Genomic DNA, 23,320 nt, shown 5'->3' on the forward strand with positions numbered 1-23,320 from the left:
CTTGTAGTCTGTGGGACATGGAAGAAAATTGTCTCATTATTACATATTAATCTTGCATTATTGGTGCATTTATTTCTGAAAAACCCCAAGAGGATTTCTATTCATTCGTGTCAGGCTGGCTTCTCTGATGCACAGCTCCAGGGAAGGGCTCTGCCTCATTATTTCCCCCAGACTTGTTTGCTTGGAGTTGAGCTGACTTGAAAAAAGGGTGAGGGTGCTCAGCATCACTGGCTTGGTGCAAAAGCTCTGCACACAGTGAGATTTCTTGAGTTAAAACCCCTTGAGAAAAAATGGAGCAAGGGTGCAATCAGTTACAGTGCCCTTCTGATTTACATTTTAGCTGTGCCATTTCCTGCACCACAAGTGACTTCTGCTGCAAAAGCATCACAAACACAAACAAAACAGGGTGCCATTCAAAAAAAAAAAAGCCCCTGTGATTAAATTGGCAATGCCATATTGTAGCTGTGAGAAATGACAGATTGCAAACAACTCGTGTGAGCGAAAAAACACTTGTGATTCTGGCTCCTGACTTAGGGGTGTGAGCTGGAATAATGCTCTGCAAAATCCTTTCAGTATAAACTAACGTGTTTCTTCTTTTAAGTTTTACCACAAGGTATTTGTGCTGTATTGCAGAGGTTTTTGGAAGTGTGCTGGAAATATTTTTCATGCAAAGCAAGTGGCAAAAATTAAACGTTCAGGAATGCAGCTGAAGGGGCAGCCCAAGCACCCTGAGCATGTCCTGGTTTGCTTGAAATATGGTTGCCCTTTCCAGGCACTCAATTCATCTTGAGGCCAATTTTCACAGTGCTCAGTGCAGAAATGTCTGTTATGACATGCCCTGAACCAGCTCTGGTTCAGCTTGTGTAAATTCTACATGTGGGGTGCTTTTGGAGCTGACAGGTGGAATTTTATTGTGATCCTATTTAACTATTCTACCACAGTAAAGGCTTTTGGAATTTATCTCACTGGGTTGCTCTGTGTTGCAAAGCAAAATCATGAGTTTTTGAAATTTATTGTTGTTTTTTAAATCACATATTGTAAAGACTCTTGTTCAGGGTAGGATCTCCCCTGTGTTCAGCTGGTCTGTGGGCACACACCATCATGTCAGGATCCTTTGTGTCTACAGGACATTTCCAACATAACAGGCTGTTTCCACCATGTCCATCAGCATTTCAGAATGAATTTGGGAACCTCCTTTCCACCCCAGATTAGTCCAGGGTCTGTGACAATAATGGAAATTCCATGCCCATGGCAGGGGGATTGGAATGAGATGATCTTTAAGATCACTTCCAACCCAAACTGTTCTGTGGGTCTATGACTTCCAGACAAACTCAGGTCATTCACTGGCATCAGGTCAGCTGAGTGTTTAAAATTGCATGTGAGAACACAAAATCTGCAAAGTTCTGCAGGTTTCTTAATTCTTTTCATAATCCCAGAGCCCACTACCAGCACATGGTGATACTATTTAAAGAAAGGTATTAATGGAATTATATCCTTTGATTGAAAGCCACAGTTGATTTTTGCTCTTGTATGAGTTCTGCAGATTTTGGTTGTTTTGTCTGAAGTGGTCTATTAGCACTTGCCCTGAGATAAAAATTGCTTTTTAAGTGAAGAAAGGATTTTGGCATGAGTCAGAAAATCCCAGGGAAGATAAATGAATAGTGTAATTAAAATGCCTTCAGGCTGAAACATTACGGAATTGTAATGTATAGTTTGCTAATCTCATTAGAAAAAATCCTGGTTTAAGTCACCTGGTTATATTATATGCTGCTAACACCAGCCTGCTCCTTCTCAGCCCAAAAAGTTACAAAATTATACTGCAAAAGGCATTTTGACATCAGCAAAGCAAGTGTATTAGACAGTATCATTACTTTCCTTCCTTTTCTCTTTGGTTCTTAATTTGCTTGGTAATTTTTCTTTACCCCACTGCCTGGTGCCAGTTCCCTGAGTCCAAGTTGCAACTTCTGGGACACCATGTCTTTGATCAGGATCAGTATTTTTTATTTCAGATGCTGCTTCGCAGTTTTGTTGAATTAATTTAGGCAGATGTGTCCCAGCCAGGCTCAGGGTGAAAGGAGCATTATCAGTGCATTATAGAGACTGAGTAGCACCCAGAATAAGGCATCCAATCCATTCATGAGGCTGCAGGAATAGAAACAAATAGAGAAACCTAAGGGTTGGTTTCTCAAGAAGTTTCTACCCTACTGTCCAGAGAAAAGGTGAAATTTCAGGAGATTGCTCATGGCTAGGGAATGTCTTGACTATTTCTCCAAGCAACATTTTTGTGTTCACTTTTTTCCCTCTCAAGTTAGCATGAAAATTATTTAATTTCTGACTACTTCCCAGCTGGAAAACAACTGGGGAGACTGTGGTCCAAATCATATATATGTAAATCCCATTGATTTGGTCTGTGCATTGCAGTCACAATCCTGCACCTACCCACACAACCTCAGCCATGGCACTGTGAGTTTTGTGAATGTACCTGTGACAGCAGGGAACTGGCAAATCTGCTGTCATAGGCATTTGACATGGCTGCAAAGCCAGTGAGGAAAAGAAATCATCTCAGTGAAACCTTCTGGGTGCAGAATTTAGATGGGTTGAAGCTGTGAGAGCAGCATTTCCCATCCTGTGGCATTTCCCATCGCCCTGGAGGCCGTGCTGCAGTGGGCGTGCAGCTTGGCTTTCTCTTTCTGCTGTCAATGTTTTCCACAGAAGGAGGTTCCTTAAAGGCACCATCAGTGCAGCAGATGCTGTGTTCAGACCTGCTGTGTGTGAGAGAGAGAGAGAGAGGCAGTGATGGGATCTGATCCCATCGTGGGGCCCTGCAAGGCCCTGCTTGGCCGTGGTGCTGGAGCTTCTTGGTGGAGCTCCAGTCGTGTTGTTCCCTTGGCTTGTCCCCTCTTGGGTGCTTGAGATCACTTTGAGCTCCTCACTGTGTGTCTAAAGGAACATACAGAAAAGATTAGGCTGTTAGCTGGCTTTTCTCATCAGTCACCATGTTGGTTGCAGCCCCAAATTAGCAGAACACTTTGCTCAGGCTTCAGCTTTACAAAACACTTTGGCCCAGCTCCAGCTCTGGAAGAGCTTTTGGATTAAAGGGAAGTTGTGAGTGTGAAGAAGAGCATGGAGTTTTGAGAACTTGTGCTTGGTATTTAACACTTTAAAGGTTAATTTTGTTCCCATTCAGCAATAGTGAAGGCTGTTGTCATGGTTTAACCCCAGCTGGCAGCTCATCCCCACATGGGGTGGGGGAAGGATTGGAAGTGACAAAATGAGAAAACTTGTGAGTGGATTCAGATTCAGGCAGTTGAACAGGTGAAGCAAAAGCCAAGCAAAGCTACACAAGGAATTCATTCGCTGTGAGAACAGCAGGGACATCTCACCTGGTGGGGACTTGGAAGACAAATGCCATCCTCTGGACATCCATCCCCCTTTCCTCCTTCTTCCCAGCATGACACCACACGGTCTGGGATGTCCCTTGGGGTGGTTGGGGTCAGCTGTCCCTGCTGTGTGTCCCCTAACTCCCTGTGCACCCCCAGTGGGGTTAGGAGCAGGAAGGGCCTTGTCTCTGTGTGAGCCCTGCCCAGCAATAACTAAAACATCCCCGAGTTATCAACACAATTTCCAGCACAAATCCAAAACAAAGCCCCATCCTGGCTGCTGGGAAGAAAGTTAGCTCTAGCACAGCTAAGCATGTGCTTAAGTGCTTTGCCAAACGTGGAGGGGATGATTTATATGGTAAAGTGGAAACTTGGTAGCATCTCCTTTGGTGATCACAGCTCCAAGCAGGATTTCACAGAAGGAGCCTGAACTGCTGTGGTGCTCTGCAGTTCTGTTCCCTCAGGCCCTGCTGATGGCCCAAAGCTGCTCCTGGGCTGTGTGAACAGGGCTGCAGGGTGAGCAAATGAGCAAAATGAGGGTTTGTGTGTGCTGGGATGTTCCAGCTGTTTAGCTGTCTTGCCCACCAAAGCACCCTTGTTGCCCTTGATCTCATTCCCAGGCTTTTGCAGCCTCACACACTTTCCTCCCATCTGAGCTGGGTAACCAAGTGTGAGAATTTGTTCTGGTTTAGCTTAATGGTTAAACATTGTGGCTATGAGAGATTCTCAAGGCAGACAGACATGAGGTGCCTGTATAGAGTCATGCAAAGGAGCTCAAAGGCTTATGATGAAAGCATCTTCTCCCTAACTGGATTAAAACAAATCATTGAGAGTCGTGACTTTTATTTCCACAGTTCTTACACTGTGATGCCATTGTACAAGAGGGTTTAGGCTCCTTTGAGGCAGCCTACAAGAGGCTCCTGAGAGCAAACCCTCCCTGCTCTGTGCACGCTGGATTTGTGCAGCCAGCACAAATTGAAGTTTTTTCCCAGCTTGCTGACAGGCAGGAAGTTGGGGGATGCAGCCTTTCCCAGGGGCTGGATTGCCATGGACGAGGCTGCACGTGCACACCTGGGAGGGCAGAGGGTCCCAGGTGGCCCAGCAGTGTCCAACCCCACATCCTACAGCTGCTACCTTGGGCTGGGGCTGGAAGAAATGCTCCATTAGGAGCAGAGTCACTCTCCAGCTGCATCAGCAGGGAGGTCTGCTGGGTCCAGGGGGCTTCCTGTTTGAATAGTTACAGAGTCTGCAGAATTGGTTAAACTGTCAGAAAAGAGTTATAGAGGGTAAAAAAAAAAAAAATAATAATAAAGGAACCATCCTTCCTGTATCTGTACATGCATTGTCGAACTGCTCCTCTGGGATCAGCCAAACGCTTGCTGGGATTTTTCAGTTCACTGTAATGAGGTTTAGATTAGGTCTTTTGTGATGTAGAACCAGATTAAAGTTTGTGGAATTGTAGCAGGAAAGTTTTCATAGGTAAAAGTTAAGGTAGTAGGTCATTTCACTTCTGCAAGATCATGTCCTGTGGTTGGGCAAAAGCAATGCAACTGTTAATGAAAACAGCTGAAAATGGTACCCACAGAAGGAAACATAGCAAAGCTCCATTTTGTGAGATACAAAATTCTGAATCTGAAGTAAAATACCTTTACATGAACAGTATTTCCTGAATTTGACATTAGTCTGCATTCTTTCTCTCTGCCACATGATGGAGATAATGGTGTAAGATACACAAACAGTACTGCACAGGCCTTACACTTCAGGGACAGAAGTTTCAGCTTGGTTTATAGTAGTTGTTTCATTAATGTTGGTTTTGCACTACCACTGATGGAGTAGTTTTCTCAATAATATCCATGAAGTGTTTTGTTTAAAACAATGTTTGCTTATTTTTCTTTTTTGGTACAGTTTGGATTTTTCCTTTTTTTCCTCCACAAGGGCAAAGAAGCAGGAATACCCTTACCAAATAACCAAGGGTACTAATGCAGCAAAATGCCAAAGTCTGTATTTGGTAAAACATTCAAAAAAACTTCGTTAGCTTACATTAACCATATTGGGACTTAAATTTTTATTTAAAAGTTGATGGTTTGGGCTCAGATATAATTAAGGATGTTGTGTATTTCTGTAAAAGCAGGGAATTTGCAGCAGTTCCTGTTAAAGAAGTTTTTAAAAAAAGGAGATTCTAGAGCCTGCTCTCATCATGAGTGGGGTCTGTGCATTCTGGTAGAATCCAGATTAGTTGATTTTTGTGTTGTGCTGTAGAACCTTTGCATCCACCCTCTCCTCTTTTCTCCATCTTGAGCATCGGTCCTGATCCAGAAGCTGTCAAAGCCACATGTGCAAAATTTGCAGTGATTTCAATGCCTTTGGACCAGGCCAGTATCCAAAGGCAGAGATGAATTTCCTCTTGGAAATTTTTTTTTGAGTGATACTCAGAAAACTTCTGGCAAGGGATGTATTTAATTTTTATGGTGAGAGCTGCTGTGTGATATTTGTAATCATAATGTAGTAACAAGACATTTGTAACAGAACTGGTATAGGTTGAGATATATCCAAGATGGGAGAAACACATGTTTCTTCCCAGTCTTTTTTTTTTATATTTTTTTTCTTGTGGCTGTTACTCTGAGGACAAGAGTTCCTTTGCTGATGTCAGTGCAATTACAGCTGCACTGTTTTCCAGTTTCTTAGACTGAATATTTGCTGGATGAAGCAATACTCTCACTCCTCTCCCTGTCCACCTGCCTTGTGATTCAAACATGCTGTCTTTGAGTCAAATTCTGGGTTCAGTTTTGGGCCCCTCACTACAATAAAGACATTGAGGGGCTGGAGCTTGTCCAGAGAAGGGAAAGGAGCTGGGGAAGTGTCTGGAGCACAAGGAGAGGCTCAGGGAGCTGGGGGTGCTCAGCCTGGAGAAAAGGAGGCTCAGGTGGGACCTCTTCACTCTCTACAAATCCCTGAAAGCAGCAGCCAGGTGGGATCAGTCTCTTCTCCCAGGTGACAAGTGCCAGGGGGAGAATGAAAGGCCTCAAGCTGCACCAGGGGAGGTTCAGATTGGGCAGCAGGAAAAATTCATTCACTGGAAGAGTTGTCAAGCTTTGGAAGAGGCTGCCCAGGGAAGTGGTTGAGTTCCCATCCCTGGAGGGATCTAAAAGCATGTAGATGGCACTTGGGATGTGGTTTAGTGATGTGCTTGAGAGTGCTGGGTTAACAGTTGGACTCAATGATCATAGGGGTCTTTCCCAACCTAAATGATTCTCTGATTTTGTGAATCTAAGCTGCTTGTTTAATTCCTTGTGCTTGGGTCCTTTTATAACCTGCAAAATTCTCACTTGAGGAATTGTTCAACTCTGATACTGCAAGTCCATCACTCCAGTGCCCACCAATGAATGAGTGGAAACCAGAGTTTCCAAGTTTGTATTTAGAGGCTATTCCTCCATAGGTACCTTCCATAAGGCATCTTAAAAAATATATTTATATCTAAAATGCCCCATGTATGAACAATGTCCATTAAAATGCTCTCAGAGTCAGGGAACTGATGCTGCCCAGACTGTGTGTGTGTGCACCCGATGTAATAACTCCTCCAAATGTTGGGACTTTTCCCTCAGAAGACTTCTTCCAGCAATGCTGCTCTCCATGCTCTTGGATTCTGCTCCTGTTTCTTTCATGAGAACAAAGATTAGTCCTTCATGCCCCTAAACTCAATGCATGTGCATGACTTAAAGGCATTACCTACCAATAAATGGGAGATTAGCTGTGGCTTGTGCGTTTCCTGATCACTGCAGGTTTTTTCAGATGGCTCGTTGTTATCCCGTTTCCTTTAACGATGGGACACTTTAATGAGTTTGCCATCTGACATACATCTGCTTCCTGTTAAACAATACCTTCATTCTTCTGGAGCTGCTAAACTCATCTTTTATCCTACAAGATTTTTATCTGAGCCCTGAAAACAGCATGTACCAATCGGTGTCAGCATATTCATTTACTTGCTGAGGGGTTTTCTTAATATGTTATTGAAAATTAATAGCAAAACAGGCATCTCCTTTAATGCTTATTTGTTGGAAAATGGAAGAACATGGATATTATTTGTGTAATTAGGGGCTGGCCAGTCCAGCTCATGTTTGAAATCCAATAAAATTGACTTTTGTGGCTGACAGTATACAATCTCTAATAGTTATTCTGTTCTTCCAGCAGAGTAGGAAGGGGCTGGTTCAAGAAAGGGTTGGAGGTGAAATGTGAGGCTGTTAATGTTGTTTCTTTGAGGAAAGAGCCTTCAATAGCTCAGTGATGGTCTGTCTCATGCGTGTGCAAAGTTAGGGCTCTGTGATCATCAGCATCTCTTAAATCAATCCAGCCTGCATTGAGTTTGTGCATCTGCCTCAGTGCCTCTCTTTTTCCCATGTTTTGGAAACATGCACTCATGCTGGATCTCTGACTATGTCTTTCCCCTTCGCTGGTCAATATTGCCCCTGCAGAAAAACATTTTTTCCTTTATTTTTCTTTGCTTTTTTAATCACAGAACCTTTTTCTCATGGAGGAAAAACTGAATTTTCCTTTTACTTATCTTTAGTACGTAATATGCCCTATAAGTTGCTTTTATAATGACTGTGTGATGCTATTTAAGAGGAAATGTGGATGTGAAGTTCTGCCACACAGGTCCACAGGACATCTGTGAGAATGGCTTGTAACCAAATTAAGCAACCCTGTGGGGCACATAATGTTTTGTCTAGGAAAGGAATTTAGTTCCAACCATTCACATATGCCAGGTGACAAGTGGAAATACTTTGGGGTTAGAGCTGGGGAAACGTAGGAAGCAAGGTGCAAATATTTATTTGAGAGTTAGCAGATGCCTGAACCAGAAAAATGACTATAATTCTGGAATTTTGTACTTCTTCCCATTTATAGCTTGCAGTTTTCTCCCAGCTCACACAGGGTTAATGTTACTTGCTTGAAAATGAGGGAATTGCTGATTACTTCAGGTGGCTGCTGGTGCATGATCTGAAACCTTTGTTTTAATAATACTCTTGGCATTGTTGAGATTGATGTTTCTACCACCCCAAACGCCATTCCTTTGCCTCTGGCAGTGCTGCAGAGCTGGTGTTCAGCACTGAAGGAAGGGCTGTGAAAAGTTGTTTGTTGCAAATGCAACTTGCTAGTTTTCCCTGTGATGGCTGAGCTTCCCCTGGGGTTCCTCCACCTCTCTGCCTTGGTGGTGCTGTGTGTGAACTTGGTCCTTCACTGTTTTCCTTAAGGAGTGGAGCCAAAACCTCTTCCCTGGTCGTTGCTGTGCCAAAGTTGTTAAACCTGCCTGAAAAGCTTTGTTTGTTTTTGCATCAGTGTTTATTAACAAAGCCCTCCATCATTTGTTTAACATACAAACTTGTCCATTCTTTCACCACGCTCCCAACCTTCCATCTCACAGAGCTGCAGGAGCACAGCTGATGGCTTTGACAGTCTTTCATTCATGTTCAGGTTACAAATTGCCTTTTTATAATTCAGTTCCTTGTGGAGTCTGCAGTTTTTCAAGGAGGGCCTGGGGGACAATTTTAATTGAAGCTTTGCAAGAAAAGAAGTCTACTTTGTCAGCTCTAGGGTATCCCATCGATGATGGGTGCTAGACACCTTCACCTTCAGTCAGCAGAAAAGCTGTGAAACCTCCAAATCTTCTTGGTGGTGGCTATTGCTATGACCTCTGATGTGACTAGGGGCCAGCCTTGCCTCATTTCATGCTGTCTTTTCAAAGCCCATCCTGGGGAAAGTATATTTATAGCTGGAACATCAGTTTATCCTAATCCAGATGTATTGGGCAAATGTGTGAAGAATTTTAGGAGGGCAAAACACTGGACCAAATTTGCTGGGATTATTAACAGAGATCTTTAACTCCAGTGGGCTGACAGGGTTGTTTTATTCTACTTTAACTTGAACCTATTAAAAAACCCTTCTATCCTTTATAAAGAAGGTAGGAAAAAAAGGGATTGTAAAAGGGACTTAGGTAGAGGGGAGTTTGTTCTGAAATTTGCTGTGTATGTATCCTTAGAAAACAGTATATTTTTGCTGTACAGAAGTGGCTTATTAGACTTTTCTTTGCAATTACAGCAGAGAAGGCACAGTTTAGCACAACACTCCTCATAAATACAGATTGGACAGTGATGGCCCCTCTGTCCCTGTCCTGGTGACTGCAGGTGACAGGTTGGGTGCAAGTTTGAGAGCTGCCCCTCAATGATGAAATGGGTTCTCCCTGAATGAGCAGATGTTCTTGCTGCTGTCCTTTGTGACATTCATCCTCTAAAATCCCCTTCAGAAGTGTTTGCTTTCCTCCCATTGCTGTTAATGTAGGGAACAGTGGGGTGTGGGTGAGAGCAGTTCCTGGGATGGAGGTGCATTTTCAGGGGTACTGAGAAAGCTCCTACAAGGTGAGCCTGTTCCTCCTCTGGCTGTTTATGCCAACCTCTCCTCCAGTATTTACTCTAAGGTTTATAAAAATAGATAAAGTCTTCTGGAGAGCAAAGCCTGCTGAACTGGGGACAGGGAAAACCTGAATAAACAAACATGTGCCACAGATTAGTAAGAACATCTGTAGGTTTTATATTGTTTTGAGAACACATACCACAGTTTTTCAATTCTTGTGCTTTTCTAGTTTCTCCCTTTCTTTCTGTCTCTGTCTTTTCTTCTTCTTTTTAAATATATTGCTAATAAAGGTTGGAGGTAGGAAGCACAGCTGGACTCTGCATGACATGCCACTGTTTAATTTCTAGCTCGGAGGATGAGAAGAAGAGTAGTTTTATTGTATCCTAGAAGAGAATAAAGCCACATGCAAATTCCAGCCATAGACATCTGTTTCCTCTTTGTGTGAAAGAATTCTCATATTTGGAAGGGAATCCCAGTTCTGAAGGGGCTGATGAGGTTTTGATTTTTTTTTCTTTTGGTTCTTTCCCCCATTCTTTGCCACTCCTTCAGCTTGCTGCCCTTGCTCTGGCTGCTGTTTTCCTCAGCTTGCAATTTACCATCAGATATCAACTGGGTGAATTTTCAGTGTTATAGATACACAGTACTTTAAAGCGTTGTGTTGTAGTTGCAAAGAGCTTTATTAAGTTCCTCCTTAAATTTCTTTTATTTAATTAAACAGTATTTGGTGGGAGGACTTTTGCTCTGTCATCAATCTTCAGTACTTACAGGTTGGTATTTTTCTTTGGAAGCGAGATGTGTCTGCTGCTCTGGTGGGGAAGTGCAGCTATTTCTAAAAGTAACTTGTTAAACAGAATCATTTAAAATTCTTTGTATCAGGGGAATTAAGTAGATGTGTAGAAATGAGCATCTGCAAAGTTCATTACCTTAACTTAGGCATCAGGTGCTAAGGACTGCAGGGACCAGAGTAAATGATAATTTCACTAACCTATAAAACATTTTAGAATAATTATTTGCAGCTGTCTGGGGGCTTTAAATTTGCCTTTTGTGTGTGTTTAAGGGTTGACTCTGATGAACAAACAGCATAGTTATATAACATTAGGCCAGACATGAGAACTGGTACTCTCTGTCTATTTTATATTAATGTCAAATGAGAGGTTGCTGGAACTTGCCAGGGTTTCATATTTGCTGGCAGCAAGTTACCCACATGTGTGGACCACATTTTCATTGTTGCCTTAGCCTATTTCAGGCAGAAATATCTCTGCCTAACAGGGTGTGATTCTGTTCATTGCTGAAGAGCTTTTCTTTCAAGAAGAAGCAAAGTACAAAAAGGAATGAAATGTTGTAAGTGTTCAAATTCAGAAGTGTCCCCAGACTGCAGGATTTTGTCACGTCTGCCGTGGAGGAAGAATAAAGGGCAAGAAGCCATCTGAAGGCTTTTCATGAGCTACCCTCACAGGGCTATTTCTTTTTGCATATATTAATGCTACTTTTGGGTGTGGGCTGTTTAGTCTGGTCTCTTAGGGAGATGAGGCTTATGCAAGCAGGGTGTTTGCACACATGGACACACAGCAGCCTGCACGGCCCTTCCACAGCTTGGCCACGGAAATGTGGCACGAGGGCAGAGGCTGCAAGGATAAACAGGAGTTCTGATAACTGTCTTGAGGGGAAAATAAAGGTGATTAAAGGGTTTGAGGGAAGGTTTTCAATAGGAGCTGAGCTTTCAACAAGGGCTGTGGAATAGATCTGGAGAAGAAATGTGATGGAGGTCCCTGTCATGGGAAGATTGCCGAAGGCGGCTTGGAAATGGTTTGGCTTCAGAGAATCTGATGACAAAACCCAAATCCACAGGAAGACAGAGTCCCTTTCATTGCAATACCCATGAAATTGCTTGTGTGGGTTTTGTTTTTTAGTCAGGATGTCAGACAGGATCCAAAGGGTGACTGCAATAAATGTAGGGCATCTCTTTAGGATCTTCTTAGTGCAGCAAAGATGCTGCTGCCCTGCTTGGTGGTGGTGGTGCTTCCTATTTTGTTTGTGTTTTGCAAGTCTTTAAACTCCAGTAAAGCGTGACTTATGAATATTTTAATGTTTACAGCCTTATCCTGCAGCCCTGCTAGATAGGAGGGAGCCCAGTGGCTGTGCAGGTCACCCTGGCACACATCTGAAACCTGCATCCCATGGGGCACCTGGGGAAAAGGGAAACCCATAATCCCCATCCAGCCCCGAGCAGGACACGGAAAGCAAACACCACCAACACGGAAAATCAAACAGCACTTGTGAACAAGTTTCCCCTTTGATTGAAATGCTTCTAGCTAAGTAGATATAAAGGGGATTATGTCACAAGCTTCCCTTGTTGTCTTATTAACAGCTGCTTAATTTTACCACTCATTCACGAGCATAAAAAAAGCAAAACTTGGAGGCTGTGTTTGAAAGCTTGTTTTGTTTGGTGTACAGCTGGGTACAGAGAATTTCCTTTTCTCTTTTTTAATAAATCTGAAGCAAATGTATTGGTTATTGTTACTTATTTTTTCCCTATTTTTTTGGTCTAGATCATATAAGATTATGTTGCTTTTCATTTTACATTGCAAAGAAATCATTCCATATAATTTCAGTTCAACAATGCTGCAGTAGCATGTGGGTGTGTATATATCTTCTCATAAATATATTACCACACATTACTGTCAAAGACCTGGGCTTTTTCACCCAGTATTAAAAATGAAATTTAATTGCTACACTAGAGTTTCAAGACCCTGATAAATAAGAGCCATGTCTGACCTTTATTTGGGGCTCTGAGATGCCACCAGGGATATTGCTCGTTGTCCAAGATGACAAACTTCCTCTGAGATTTCAGTTTGTCAGCTCAATGTACAGCAGTGACATTGATTTCTTCTCACTGCCATTTCCTGCCTGAATAGATAAGAAATTTTCTGTGGCAGGTGTCTGTCAAGTTTAGTTTTGCCTGGCAGATTAACTTAATAGACTCATTTATTAATCATTACTTGCAGCACAGAGAAGCAGACAATACTCTTTGTCTCCTGTGATGTTGAATGGCTGTTCCATTTCAGATTCCTTTGTGTAGCCTGAATTTGGGTTTAATAAGCCATTCATATCTCTAGTGAACGTTTTTAACCTGACATCACTCAGAGCAAAGATATCTGCACTAAATAAGCATGGTCCATTTTGTGTATCTACTCCTTTTCATGGTGAAAGATGTGTAAGTGCTTTCTGAGACTAAATAATTTGATATATGAACTGCCAAATCAGCCTAAACAAGGGGAGAAGTTAAGAAGGATAAAAGTAGAAGAAAACAGGTTGTTGGAGGAAGTTTGGAGCCTGGGGTTGACTGGCTAACAAAGCAGAGATAATGCGGCTTTAGGAAGGCGCAAAGCAGACCTGCAGGTACAGCTGTAGGGTGATCCTAGGACAGGCCATTGCTTTTCTGGACACCCTTTCCTCTGAAATATCCTGATATTCAGCCTGGAGATAGCAAAGGCAGAGTTGGTACCAGAGGTAGGTGTTAGACAGGACTTCTCTGAGTGGTGAAGGACAAGGAGGAATTCAGTGGAGGGCTTTGCAAAGGAGGAAATACAGTAGAAGGTATAACCTTGGAAAGTGATGTCTCTTGTTGCACAGTGCTTCAGCGTGTTCACAGTGCAAACTGAGTGATGAGCTGAGTTTCTTATCAGGGCAGGATCTGTGAAGGACATGGAAATGCCTGTGCACTCCAGGGACAGGAGGCAGCAGGAATGAGCCTAGGCAGAGATGCAGAGATGCTGCTGGACAGGAGAACCCTGTGTCACAGGCAGAGAACCACCAAGCTTCTCCCTTTCAGCTGGACTGTGCTAGCTCCTCACAACCTGCCTTTAGTTCTGGTTCATGGGAGATCATGGGACATGTTCAGGAAGGTTTCTGCAGCTGATGCCCAAGGGCACAGCCCTGGTTGCAGCACAAGAGCTCATAATCTCTGAGTCTGCACTGCTGAGGATGTTTTCTGCCAAGCTGTGCTCCTGGCCTTGGGAACGTGTTTCTTGAACCATCCTTATGGCTTTCTTGGCTGGCTGACAAACCCAGAATGTCCCTGCACTAGATCACACTGCTTATTGCACTTCTAGGCCACCCTGGTAACAATACATTAACCTCTCAGCAGGGAATGTGATAAACAAAGTAAAACTGCTTTAGTGAAACCAGTCATTTAATGGCAGCGTACATAAAGTGTCCGTAAAGATTTGTAAGCTGCAGTTCACTGGCAGAACAATAACTGTTCCTAATTTAGCCAGTTGAGGAACATGCTAACCCAATTTACTTTGGTAACATTATGTTGTTGTTCTTTTTTTTTTTCTTTTCCCACCTCTCCAGATTCCTTTCTCTCTGGTGCAGTTTCCCCTCTGGGAGTCCTTAAAGGTAAGTTCTCTTTTAGTGATGGAAATATAAGTTATACATTTTGCAAAGGTTTTCCATGGTAACTTATCTAACTCCATTATTGTGATTTTGGGTATGTTCAAGAATCAGTAATTATGTGCCAACTTACCTGTGCATGAGAAGATCATATGCCTGAATATCTGAAAAATAACAGAGAATATCTAACCACTGATCTATGGCATGCAGGCTAGATTTTACTCCCAGAATGCCAGAAATTTTATCTTCAGCTCTAACATTTTTAACTGCTTAAAAGAGTGGGAGCCACTTTGTGTTGTGTGACTTCTTTTTTTTTTTTTTAATTTATTTTATTTTAATATTTGTAGTGTTTTGGTCTTCATGGTAAAAGGAAATTGCAAATGAGAAAACTTTTTCAGCTTGGGTTTTGTAAACATCACTGCAAAGATATTTTGATTGGCTGTATGTACTTTATTTTAAGGTCATTTAAAGAAGGTGTCAATGATGATATTTTAACAGTGCAGTTGTTACCATGGTCAGAGATAGGATCTAGATTTTTGAGTGGAGAGTTGGATTGGAAGGTGTAATTTCTTCTCTGTATGTCCTTGAACTCACTGCAAAAAGTGCAAGGAAGGGTTTTTCGAGTACTTGGAGGTCATGGGGTGGAAGCACAGAGAATTATTGCAGATCATTGAAAACATTGTAGTAAAATATATTTATAAAAGAGGAACTGGAGAGAGAAACTTTCTTCCTGGTAGGAATGCTGGACTCCTGAGCAAGCTCAGCAGAGACCCAGAGTGGGACCTTGTGTGCTGGACTGGGACTGCAGTTTGTCCTCTTGCTGTGTGTCTGTAGCTGGGCCTGTTTGGGGTGGACAAGCCCACAGAGTGAATATTTGCATGTAGAGGCTGCAGGGAGTTCAGTTTAAAGGTGAATCCACAGGCAGGAGGAGCATGAAAACCATCGAGAGCTTTGGCAGCAGGGAGGATTCTGTGGGTGCTCCATGAGCTCAGCCTGCTGTGGGGTCTGGGTCTCATCCCACTGCTCAGGGGAGCTGGGGCTGCCTTTTTAGGAATCTGCCTCCCTGGCAGTGTCCAGGAATGGTTTTTGTAAACTCCTCAGTGGTGCTGGCCCAGCCTGCTGGTGGTTACTGCAAGCAGGCATGTGTGGGAGCAAGAGGTGGCAGTGCTTTATAAGTGTGGTGTCCATGCCAAAACCACATAAACCAGCACCATCATGGAGCTGTTTGCAGAATGTAAAGTTGTTTTAACTAATGTCCACCTAGCTGTGACAGTAAAATGTATTGTTTACATTACAGGCTTTAAAGAAGACAGTTTGAATTTAGCTAACTGCAGGAGTGAGTCACTCAGGATGAGGTATCATGTTTAATCTCAGGAGGTCAGTGCAGATTTGAAGAGAAACAAAACTTGTGTCAGTTTGTTCCACAAACCTGTTGCATTATATTCTTCTGATGTGAAGTCAGGAGTAGAAAACTGCAAAAATTAGTCTGGCACACTCAGTTGCTTTGGCTCAGCACAGGGAGAGAGCTCAGGGTCTGTCATATCAAAGCCAGGCAGTGAAAACAGAATACATTGTGTTTATCTGAGGGAAGCTCTTAAAAATTGTCCTGACAGTATAACAAAGGACGAAAATCATTATGGTCCCATCAAGAGGATAAATGTGGCCAGTAACATCACTGGAGTGTGGCTGAGGGTGTTGGGCACTTCACCTTCTCATGGGTGCACATGAACAGACAGTAATTGCAAAGAAATAGAAATGCAAAGGACAAGAGAAAAATGGCACAAAGCCTGAACAGAAAAGAGTTATTGAGATGATGCCTGAGGGACTGCTCTGCGCTGGATTAATAGGATTACTTGAGAAAGTAACTGTGGGAGCAGTTGTGTATGATGTGTGTGGGCCATCTCACTGAGGAGAGTAGAACAAGACCTGTGGCTGTGTCATATTTAAAACCATTACTGTGAAGTGACGTAAGCTGATGGAAGAGACTCAGTCCTGATTCCATGAACAAGGTAATCACCATAAAAATAAGGAAAATCATTCCACTGTGAAAGGACGGTTAGAGAGGCACGTGGAAGAAGAAGAGAGGTTCTTTTTCCTTCAGATGTGTGCTGACTGCAGCCAGCAGCAGGGTGTTAAGCTTAAAGAAGCCTAATAAAGGCTTGTCATAGGTAGCAAATGGTGTATTTCTATACCCCGTTTTCTCTGTCTGCTTTACTCCAAGCTGCTCTGGTTATTCCTTATGCTTTAATCGCAGAATTTACATGCACAGTTTTCTCCTGTCCGTGAATGTGCACCAGCTGTCCCCTGTGAGAGCTGCATTCCAGGCGCTGGGCTATGTTAAAAGAAGAGAGAACATTGTATAATTACTGAACTATAATGTTACCTTGGCTGTGGGTGCTGGCAAAGGGAGGATTGCAGTAATTAGCAAGAAACAGAAACTGCTTCAAATACTGGCATTACTGATAATGACTCAGGTGAACACACAATTTAGGAACAGGCAATAGACTCCTTCCTTAGTTCACAATGACTCAAGAAACAACAGTGAAGAAATTATGGTGCTTTCAATTTAAAAAAGTTGTTTTTTCTCTTATTAAAAATATTTTTATTTAGGTAGCATCCACTGTGCTTAATGTCCTTTCTCTTCCCAATTCTCCATTTTTCCATATTTTCTTGGAGGCACAGATGATTGCTATCAACCAAAGGAGAGAAGGAAACTGCTATGGTGTATCAGATTTCAGGACCCTCACCAGCTAGGATGACTTAGTGTAGCTCTTTCCTGTCTCTTTAGTCCAAGCCTTACAGGTAAAACAGTCTTGAATTCTTCTCAGAGTTCAGGGGAAGAAAGGATGTTACAAATTTTATTCACTTTCTGCTACACCAATGCTCAGAAGAGCACCATGGCTGAATATTACTGTGACAGTTTGGTCAGGTTTGGATTCTTTTATGTGGGGTTAATGCTTCTGATCCCATCTCAAAGCCAGGCGGCCCTGAAGAAAGGCAACAGAGCATAGATGTGGTGTCTTTCCCAAATACCAGCCAAGCACACAGCCTTCCATATTAGTTCAGGTTTTGGAATTGATGTTGTAAGATACAGTCCCCTTGTTTGCTGCCCTGGAATTTCCAGGGTGTCTCAGTGAATGGCTTTGGAAATACCATATGTGTGTTCCTTACTGTGTGAATTTCACACTGTGGGCTCTGTGTTTGGCATAAAATTGTTGTGGGTTCCAGGAGCCTGGTGCAGCTCCTGTGCTCACCCTGCTGCCAGGGCTGTGCAGTCTCTGCTCAGATGGCTCTGGCCCTGTGGAGCCCATCCCTTCTGTCTTGTCTTTTATTCTCTTCTGTTCAGACATTTTATTCAGTGCTTATAATCATCATATCTGAGTTCCTACCAGCAGCAGCAGTGATTTATTATTTGTTTCATGTTTTAATCCTTCTAGTTTAGAACTAACTGAGAAAAAAGACAACTTTCAGTTCTGCTGAGGGGCTATTACAGACATACAGGGCATCAGGTGTTTTGGGGTTTTTTTGCAATAACATAGCATTTTAAAACGCTACAGAAACATTTGAGTCCAGAAACATCTTGTCAAAAAAGCCTGTTTCTTAAGGCTCAGTGGCAATGGTCAGGTCCCTCAGAGAACAGTGCTGTAAGATAAACCCTTCCCAGGTGAAACAAGACTCAGTCCTCCTGGGTTTTATGTTTCTGCATGTTGGCTGTGCTTCAGAGCCTCTGAGAGTTACTCAAATGCAGCTGCACAGGGAGAATGGTCTCTTTATACAGCAAATGTATTGCGTGTCTGCAGAAAAGGCTTTGGTAGCCAGGGAGGAGGGAAGGAGCAGGCAGGACAGGAGGACACAGGTCTCAAATGAGTTGACTTGAAAAACAAAGGGGTTTTTGTTTGTTTAGTTGGTGGATTTTTTTAAGGAAAACAAACCTGCTATCCTGGGAACCTTTTGTCTTTGTCATTAGACAGGTCTGACTCTTCAGATGAGACACTTGGACATTGCTAGGACTGTGAAACATCAGGATCAGCCAGTTCTGTCCCTACAAACCCAACCTCTCTGGGAGGGCAGGCACACACTGTGCTGCTCTGTTGGCCCAGGAGCTTCAGAGAAAGATAAAAATCTTCAAGTGACCATGCTCGAGGTGATGTCTGACTCTTCTGGCACTCAACAGGGCCAGGATTTCCCCTCTCTGAATGCTGAGCGAAGTTTAGGGCTCTCAGACTTTCTGCAGTTCTAGTAAGCCCACAAGGGTTTTTTGTCACTGATTTTAGCAATAAAATAATTTTCTCAAATCTGTAGGTGTCACGAATTAAAAGGTGTTACACAAAAAGAGAATGGGGAGAGTCCAGCTGTTCTCCTGGGAGTCTGAGCAGGATCAGAAAATTGGTTGGGTCAGAACAGGAGTTCCGTGGGTTGGTTCTGAGCTGGTTTCTGGCCACACAATGGAGAGCAAGTTTGGGATCAGGCCCTTTGTTTTCTGTTCAGGTGCAGCTGTGACTGTAGGCACAAGGCACTTGTGTGGAGGGGAATGTGCTGGTGAACTGAACCATGGATATAGAGGGGAAATGCACATGGGCTCATTTGCTTGGTTCCTTTGGCTCCCTCTCCAGAGAGCTCAGCTGCTGAGGGCTGGGGTGGGCAGCAGAGAGTGTGAACTGATTTTAGGGTCAGCTTTAGCTGATTTAGCTCAGCCTTGCTCTTGGTCGTCAGTGTAGATGGATTTTGAGACACATCCTGAAGCTTGCTGTGCAAAGACTGCTTGGTGGTGGCTTTCTGTGGAGAGTGAACACTCTAACCTTGGTTGAAGCTTATTGCACCTGATTTTTAAAGTTAATAAGAATGAAAGGTTTACAGAATACTTCTGCCCAGGCAGCTGGGGTTCTCAGCAGTAATATGTGTTTATAACTCCACCATTGAATCCATAAACCGCATGCTATTTCCCTCCTAAAATTTACAGTCAGATCTGTTGCTGCTTAACAGGGCAAGTAGAAAATAGAGGCATGTAGCCAAACTGGGCCCTAAATGGCTCTTTCCCTGCCCTACAGGTAGGTGACCATTTTCCCTTTTTCCTGGAGAAGCAGTCTAGTATTTCTTTCCTCTGTGCTCAGCTGCATGTAAGTCAAGAGCAAATGAAAGCCAGGCCCAGCTTTAAAGCCATTTCCTCCCAGGCAGTGCAGTAAGTGTTCTACCATGCCTTGCTCCCTCTTGGACTAACAGTTGGGCTGATTTTGGGATTAAATCCTCGTGATTAAATAGCACTGAGTGCCATTTGCTGAGGTGCTGAATCAGGAGAGCAGCCTTGCACAGGATGCTGGGGGTGGGATGTAACGTGCCCATGCCATGAGCAGAGCTGCTGCATTTTTCTCACAAAGGAACAATGCACCCAACAGCTGTTGAGCAAACAGCCCTGGCTTTATTGCTGCCACAATAAGTGTCATTCACACCATCCTGGGGCACAGCCCGAGGAATGCTGCTCACCATCTGCACCAAAGGCAGAGAAACAAATGCAGGCCTTGCTCACAGCACTGCAGGCACGTTTGGGAAAAGTCAGATGGCCTTGGATCATCAATACAGCATTTCAACAGAGCAGAGGAAAACAGGCTCACACAGTCTGCAGATACAGAGCCAGATTGTGATGCCCTCTTGGGCATGGCCAGGCCACAAGAGGTTGTCTAGAAGTTGCTAAGCTTGCCAGTGACATCTGGGGATGTCTGAATATTGAAGGTTTGATTTGGACACTGGTTATTTGCTGAAGAATCTTAGCAGATTTATGGAATTCTTCCATGTAATTTATTCACACACACCTACAAAGCACAGATCTATTAGGTAAGAGCAGTGCAGGTGCTCAAGAAAAACCCTGCTGGCTCTAAAGTGGTTTTTCAGAAGTGCATTTTCTCTCCCCATATGTCCCTTTGTGCCATGGAAACTGAGTGTGGCTGTTCTGCCTTGCCATGGGAACACAGCTTCGAAGAACATTTCCTTTAACCAGGCTTTTAGCACATCCATTTTGATTTACATCCAAATGGGTCACAGACATCAATGCAGTATTATATGGGCAGAAAAAGGGAATGAAATGCTTTTAACATGAAAAATATGCTCTTGCATATAGGCCAACTTTTGTTCTCTTTCAATTTATCTAGGATTTGGGTGGGTTTAATTCTAGGACTGAATTCAGTACTGGCATAAGTGAGCACAACTCCATTAGTGCAAATGGAGTCTCAGCATTTATGTCAACAGTGAACTTAGATCATTGAATTTTTCCCATGTTTGGGCTTGCATGTTTCCTGCAGGATAATATACACATGTAGTTGCCCATATGCTGCACATATGCACATAAAAAATCCACTGAGGAGGACATTTGGCTCTTTGCTCCATGTTGACTTTCTGTACAGAAACAGCAATCAACTTGTGAAGTTTTTGCTTCTCCTGCAGCCAATGTGCCATGCATCTGTAAGGGTCAGCCATGCAGAATGCCACGTTGTGAGCAAAATCCCTAGCAGGAAAGGCAAACATGAAAATTGCTTTTCTTTCCTCAGTCTGCAGGACCTCACATGCACACAGGTCCACGTGATTCATTTGTACTGATTTTTTTTCTCCCCTGTTACCATGAAGTTGAACACTGTTGTGAACAGAGGGGCACACAGAGATACTATAGATACTTATCATTGGAATGAATTGTAATATTTATTCAGCTGCAGGCCTCAAGTGTGGTGTATGCCATGAGTTCTGCTTGAAGGATAGCAAGGCCAAGGCAGAGATGTCTTATTCTCTGCAATGCTTCCTGCAGCATTGGTGGTGTTGGGTTGGTCATCAGCTTTGAGAGGTGTGGGTAATGCATTTTCCTGCGTTACCAAACTTTAGATGTCCTGAATATAGACCATGACCTGGCTGTGTGGGGAACACAAAGCTGACAGCTGATTTTTTGCACAAACTTTTACTATAAATGATTGGCAAAGGTGACAGGCATGCACAGGTAAGAGTTGTGTGCACTGGTCAAAGGTTATTGGCCATCTGGAGGCCAGGTGTCCTCAGCACTGAGGAGTCCATATTTGTGGGCACCAAATACTTCCCCCACTATTTAAAAGCAGAGGTAATATTTTGGTAATATTTTCCATATTTATAATTTTTTTTTAGATTGAGGGGCCTTTGGTATACCTTGAGAATGACTTTTCCAATGCTCACTCTGCCCAACAAAATGAGATGTCCTTGTTTTCTCAGTATCAAAAGAGCTAAATAACATTTGTGCTGAGAATTCGGGTACACTGGCCTATGGAGCAGGATGAAATGGGATCTCTAGGAAGAAAAGTAGGGCTCTGCCCACATATAAAACTTGACCCTTCTCTGTGAACATTATCCCTGTGGATAATTGGAAATATGCAGTCAGGCTTCCTGCTGTGTGCCATCCCCTGAGGCCACACCCGCTGGATTGCTTTACACGGTGCAGCAATGCACAGCCAGATTTACATATATATCACAGAAAAGTGTTTACAAAAAAAAATTACCATGTGATTGAGCTGGGAAGCTGCAGAGGGCCCCAACTGTATGAGTTTCCATGCACTTCAGCCAGAAGATTTATTTCCAATTTGTTATTCATAAGGGAAGAGAGAGAGAGATTGGGATGGGGTCCTTTGAAGTGGAAAACAAAGTCTTCTATTCAGCCTTCTGCTTAATAGAATACACATGACACAGGCTTGGCATGGCGGCCCTTTCATGTAATGTGCTCCCTGTCATTCTGCTTCCCTGGGCCGTGAGTGCTAGTGGGAAGGGGACTGCCCTGGAAAAGCCAGGTTGTCCCCTGCAGCCTTCTTCTCAGGAGCACAGTGTGAGCAGGTAGAGCCTTTTTGGTGCTGGCAGTGGGGGACCCAGGCTGAGCCAGCTGCTGCAGTCGTGTTGCTCGTAATTCACAGCTTGTTTCATCCTGCAGGAGCACATGGAGACAGAGCAGTGTCCTTGGGGCTTCTGCAGGCTTTACATGGGCACTTGTGCCCTGCTTTGGAGCCTCTGAGCTGTGCCCCTTGGGCTCTGAGCTCTGCCTGAGCTCTCCCCATTTTCTCCTTAGTGGAAGACTCTTCTGCTTCTGTGCAGCATCCAGGATGGCAGAGTGTGCCCTAAGCTCTACCACTGCAATAACCAGCAATTTTATTCAAAGTCAGTGTTTTAGGCAGATATGGATCCTCTGTTTCTTTCCAGGAAGGCCCTGGTTTTATAGTAATCTACAAACCCCTAACAGTTTCTGTGCTTTGCCCTGTTTTAATGGTATTAAAACCTGCTCAAAGGGCGAGTGTTTTTGAAGGACTTACAGGCCTGACTTACCAGCCCTGTCAATTAGTTGGCCCATGGGCTATGAGAGAAAACATGTGTGACCTCCACCACATCATCCTGGCCCACAGCATCGTGTGGTTAGAAAGAATTTGGACAGGAGTCCTGCCCAGGTCCTCTTGGCCCTGTGACACTTGTTCCTCTTGGCTTCCTTCAGGATCGTGTCGTCGTGCCCCACTTCCCTCTTGCTCTTCTGCATGTTCAGGTTTGGAGCTCTGGGTGAATCACCGAAATTGGAGAGGGAAAGAAACACATGAAGTCATCTCATCCTGCCCTTGCCAGTGCAGGATTATTCCCCACAGTTCAGCCTTGAGTGCCTTCTCCAGTCTATTTTTAAATGACTCAAAGGAGAGGGCTTTCCTCTCCTCCCTGGGGAGGCTGGCTCCGTGGTTCAGTAGACCTCACTGTTGGGGAATTTGCTTCCTGTTCTCCAGCCTCAATTCTCCTTTTCCCTAATTTAATTGAACTGTTCCTGGCTCCACCCTTTTAAAGCATTTTCCGTCTTGCATGACTGTTGCAAATACCTGTTGTCAATTTGCAGGCGTAATGGATGGGAGTTCATCGCTGTTTGCCTTGCTTGGCAGAGGCTCTTTGTGCAGAGCTGCCCTGGGCAGCCAGGCTTTATCACAAACTAGATTTTAGAGCTACATGCCAAGAAATCAGAATGACCTTTTCCTTCTTCTTCTTTGGACAATGACATTAACATAAAACCCCATCATGACTGAGAATGGGCTGGGCTTCTGGCAAAGCCATGAATGTATTAATGGGCTGGTTTTCCTCTTAGTCCTCCAGCAGCTCTTGCACAGTGCATTTTTACATGG

General features: G+C 43.5%; 1 protein-coding gene across 1 annotated transcript in view; it reads left to right on the plus strand.

The window, feature by feature from the left end:
- Positions 1–23,320, plus strand: part of SLC25A26 (solute carrier family 25 member 26) — an 81,141-nt gene that overhangs the window by 41,954 nt on the left and 15,867 nt on the right. The window contains exon 6 of the mRNA XM_063164979.1: positions 14,139–14,183. Coding sequence (XP_063021049.1) covers positions 14,139–14,183 — 45 coding nt within the window. The remainder of the gene's footprint in view (positions 1–14,138; positions 14,184–23,320) is intronic.

This window comes from Melospiza melodia, chromosome 10, assembly GCF_035770615.1.
Source record: "Melospiza melodia melodia isolate bMelMel2 chromosome 10, bMelMel2.pri, whole genome shotgun sequence".
NCBI classification, from domain to species: domain Eukaryota; kingdom Metazoa; phylum Chordata; class Aves; order Passeriformes; family Passerellidae; genus Melospiza; species Melospiza melodia.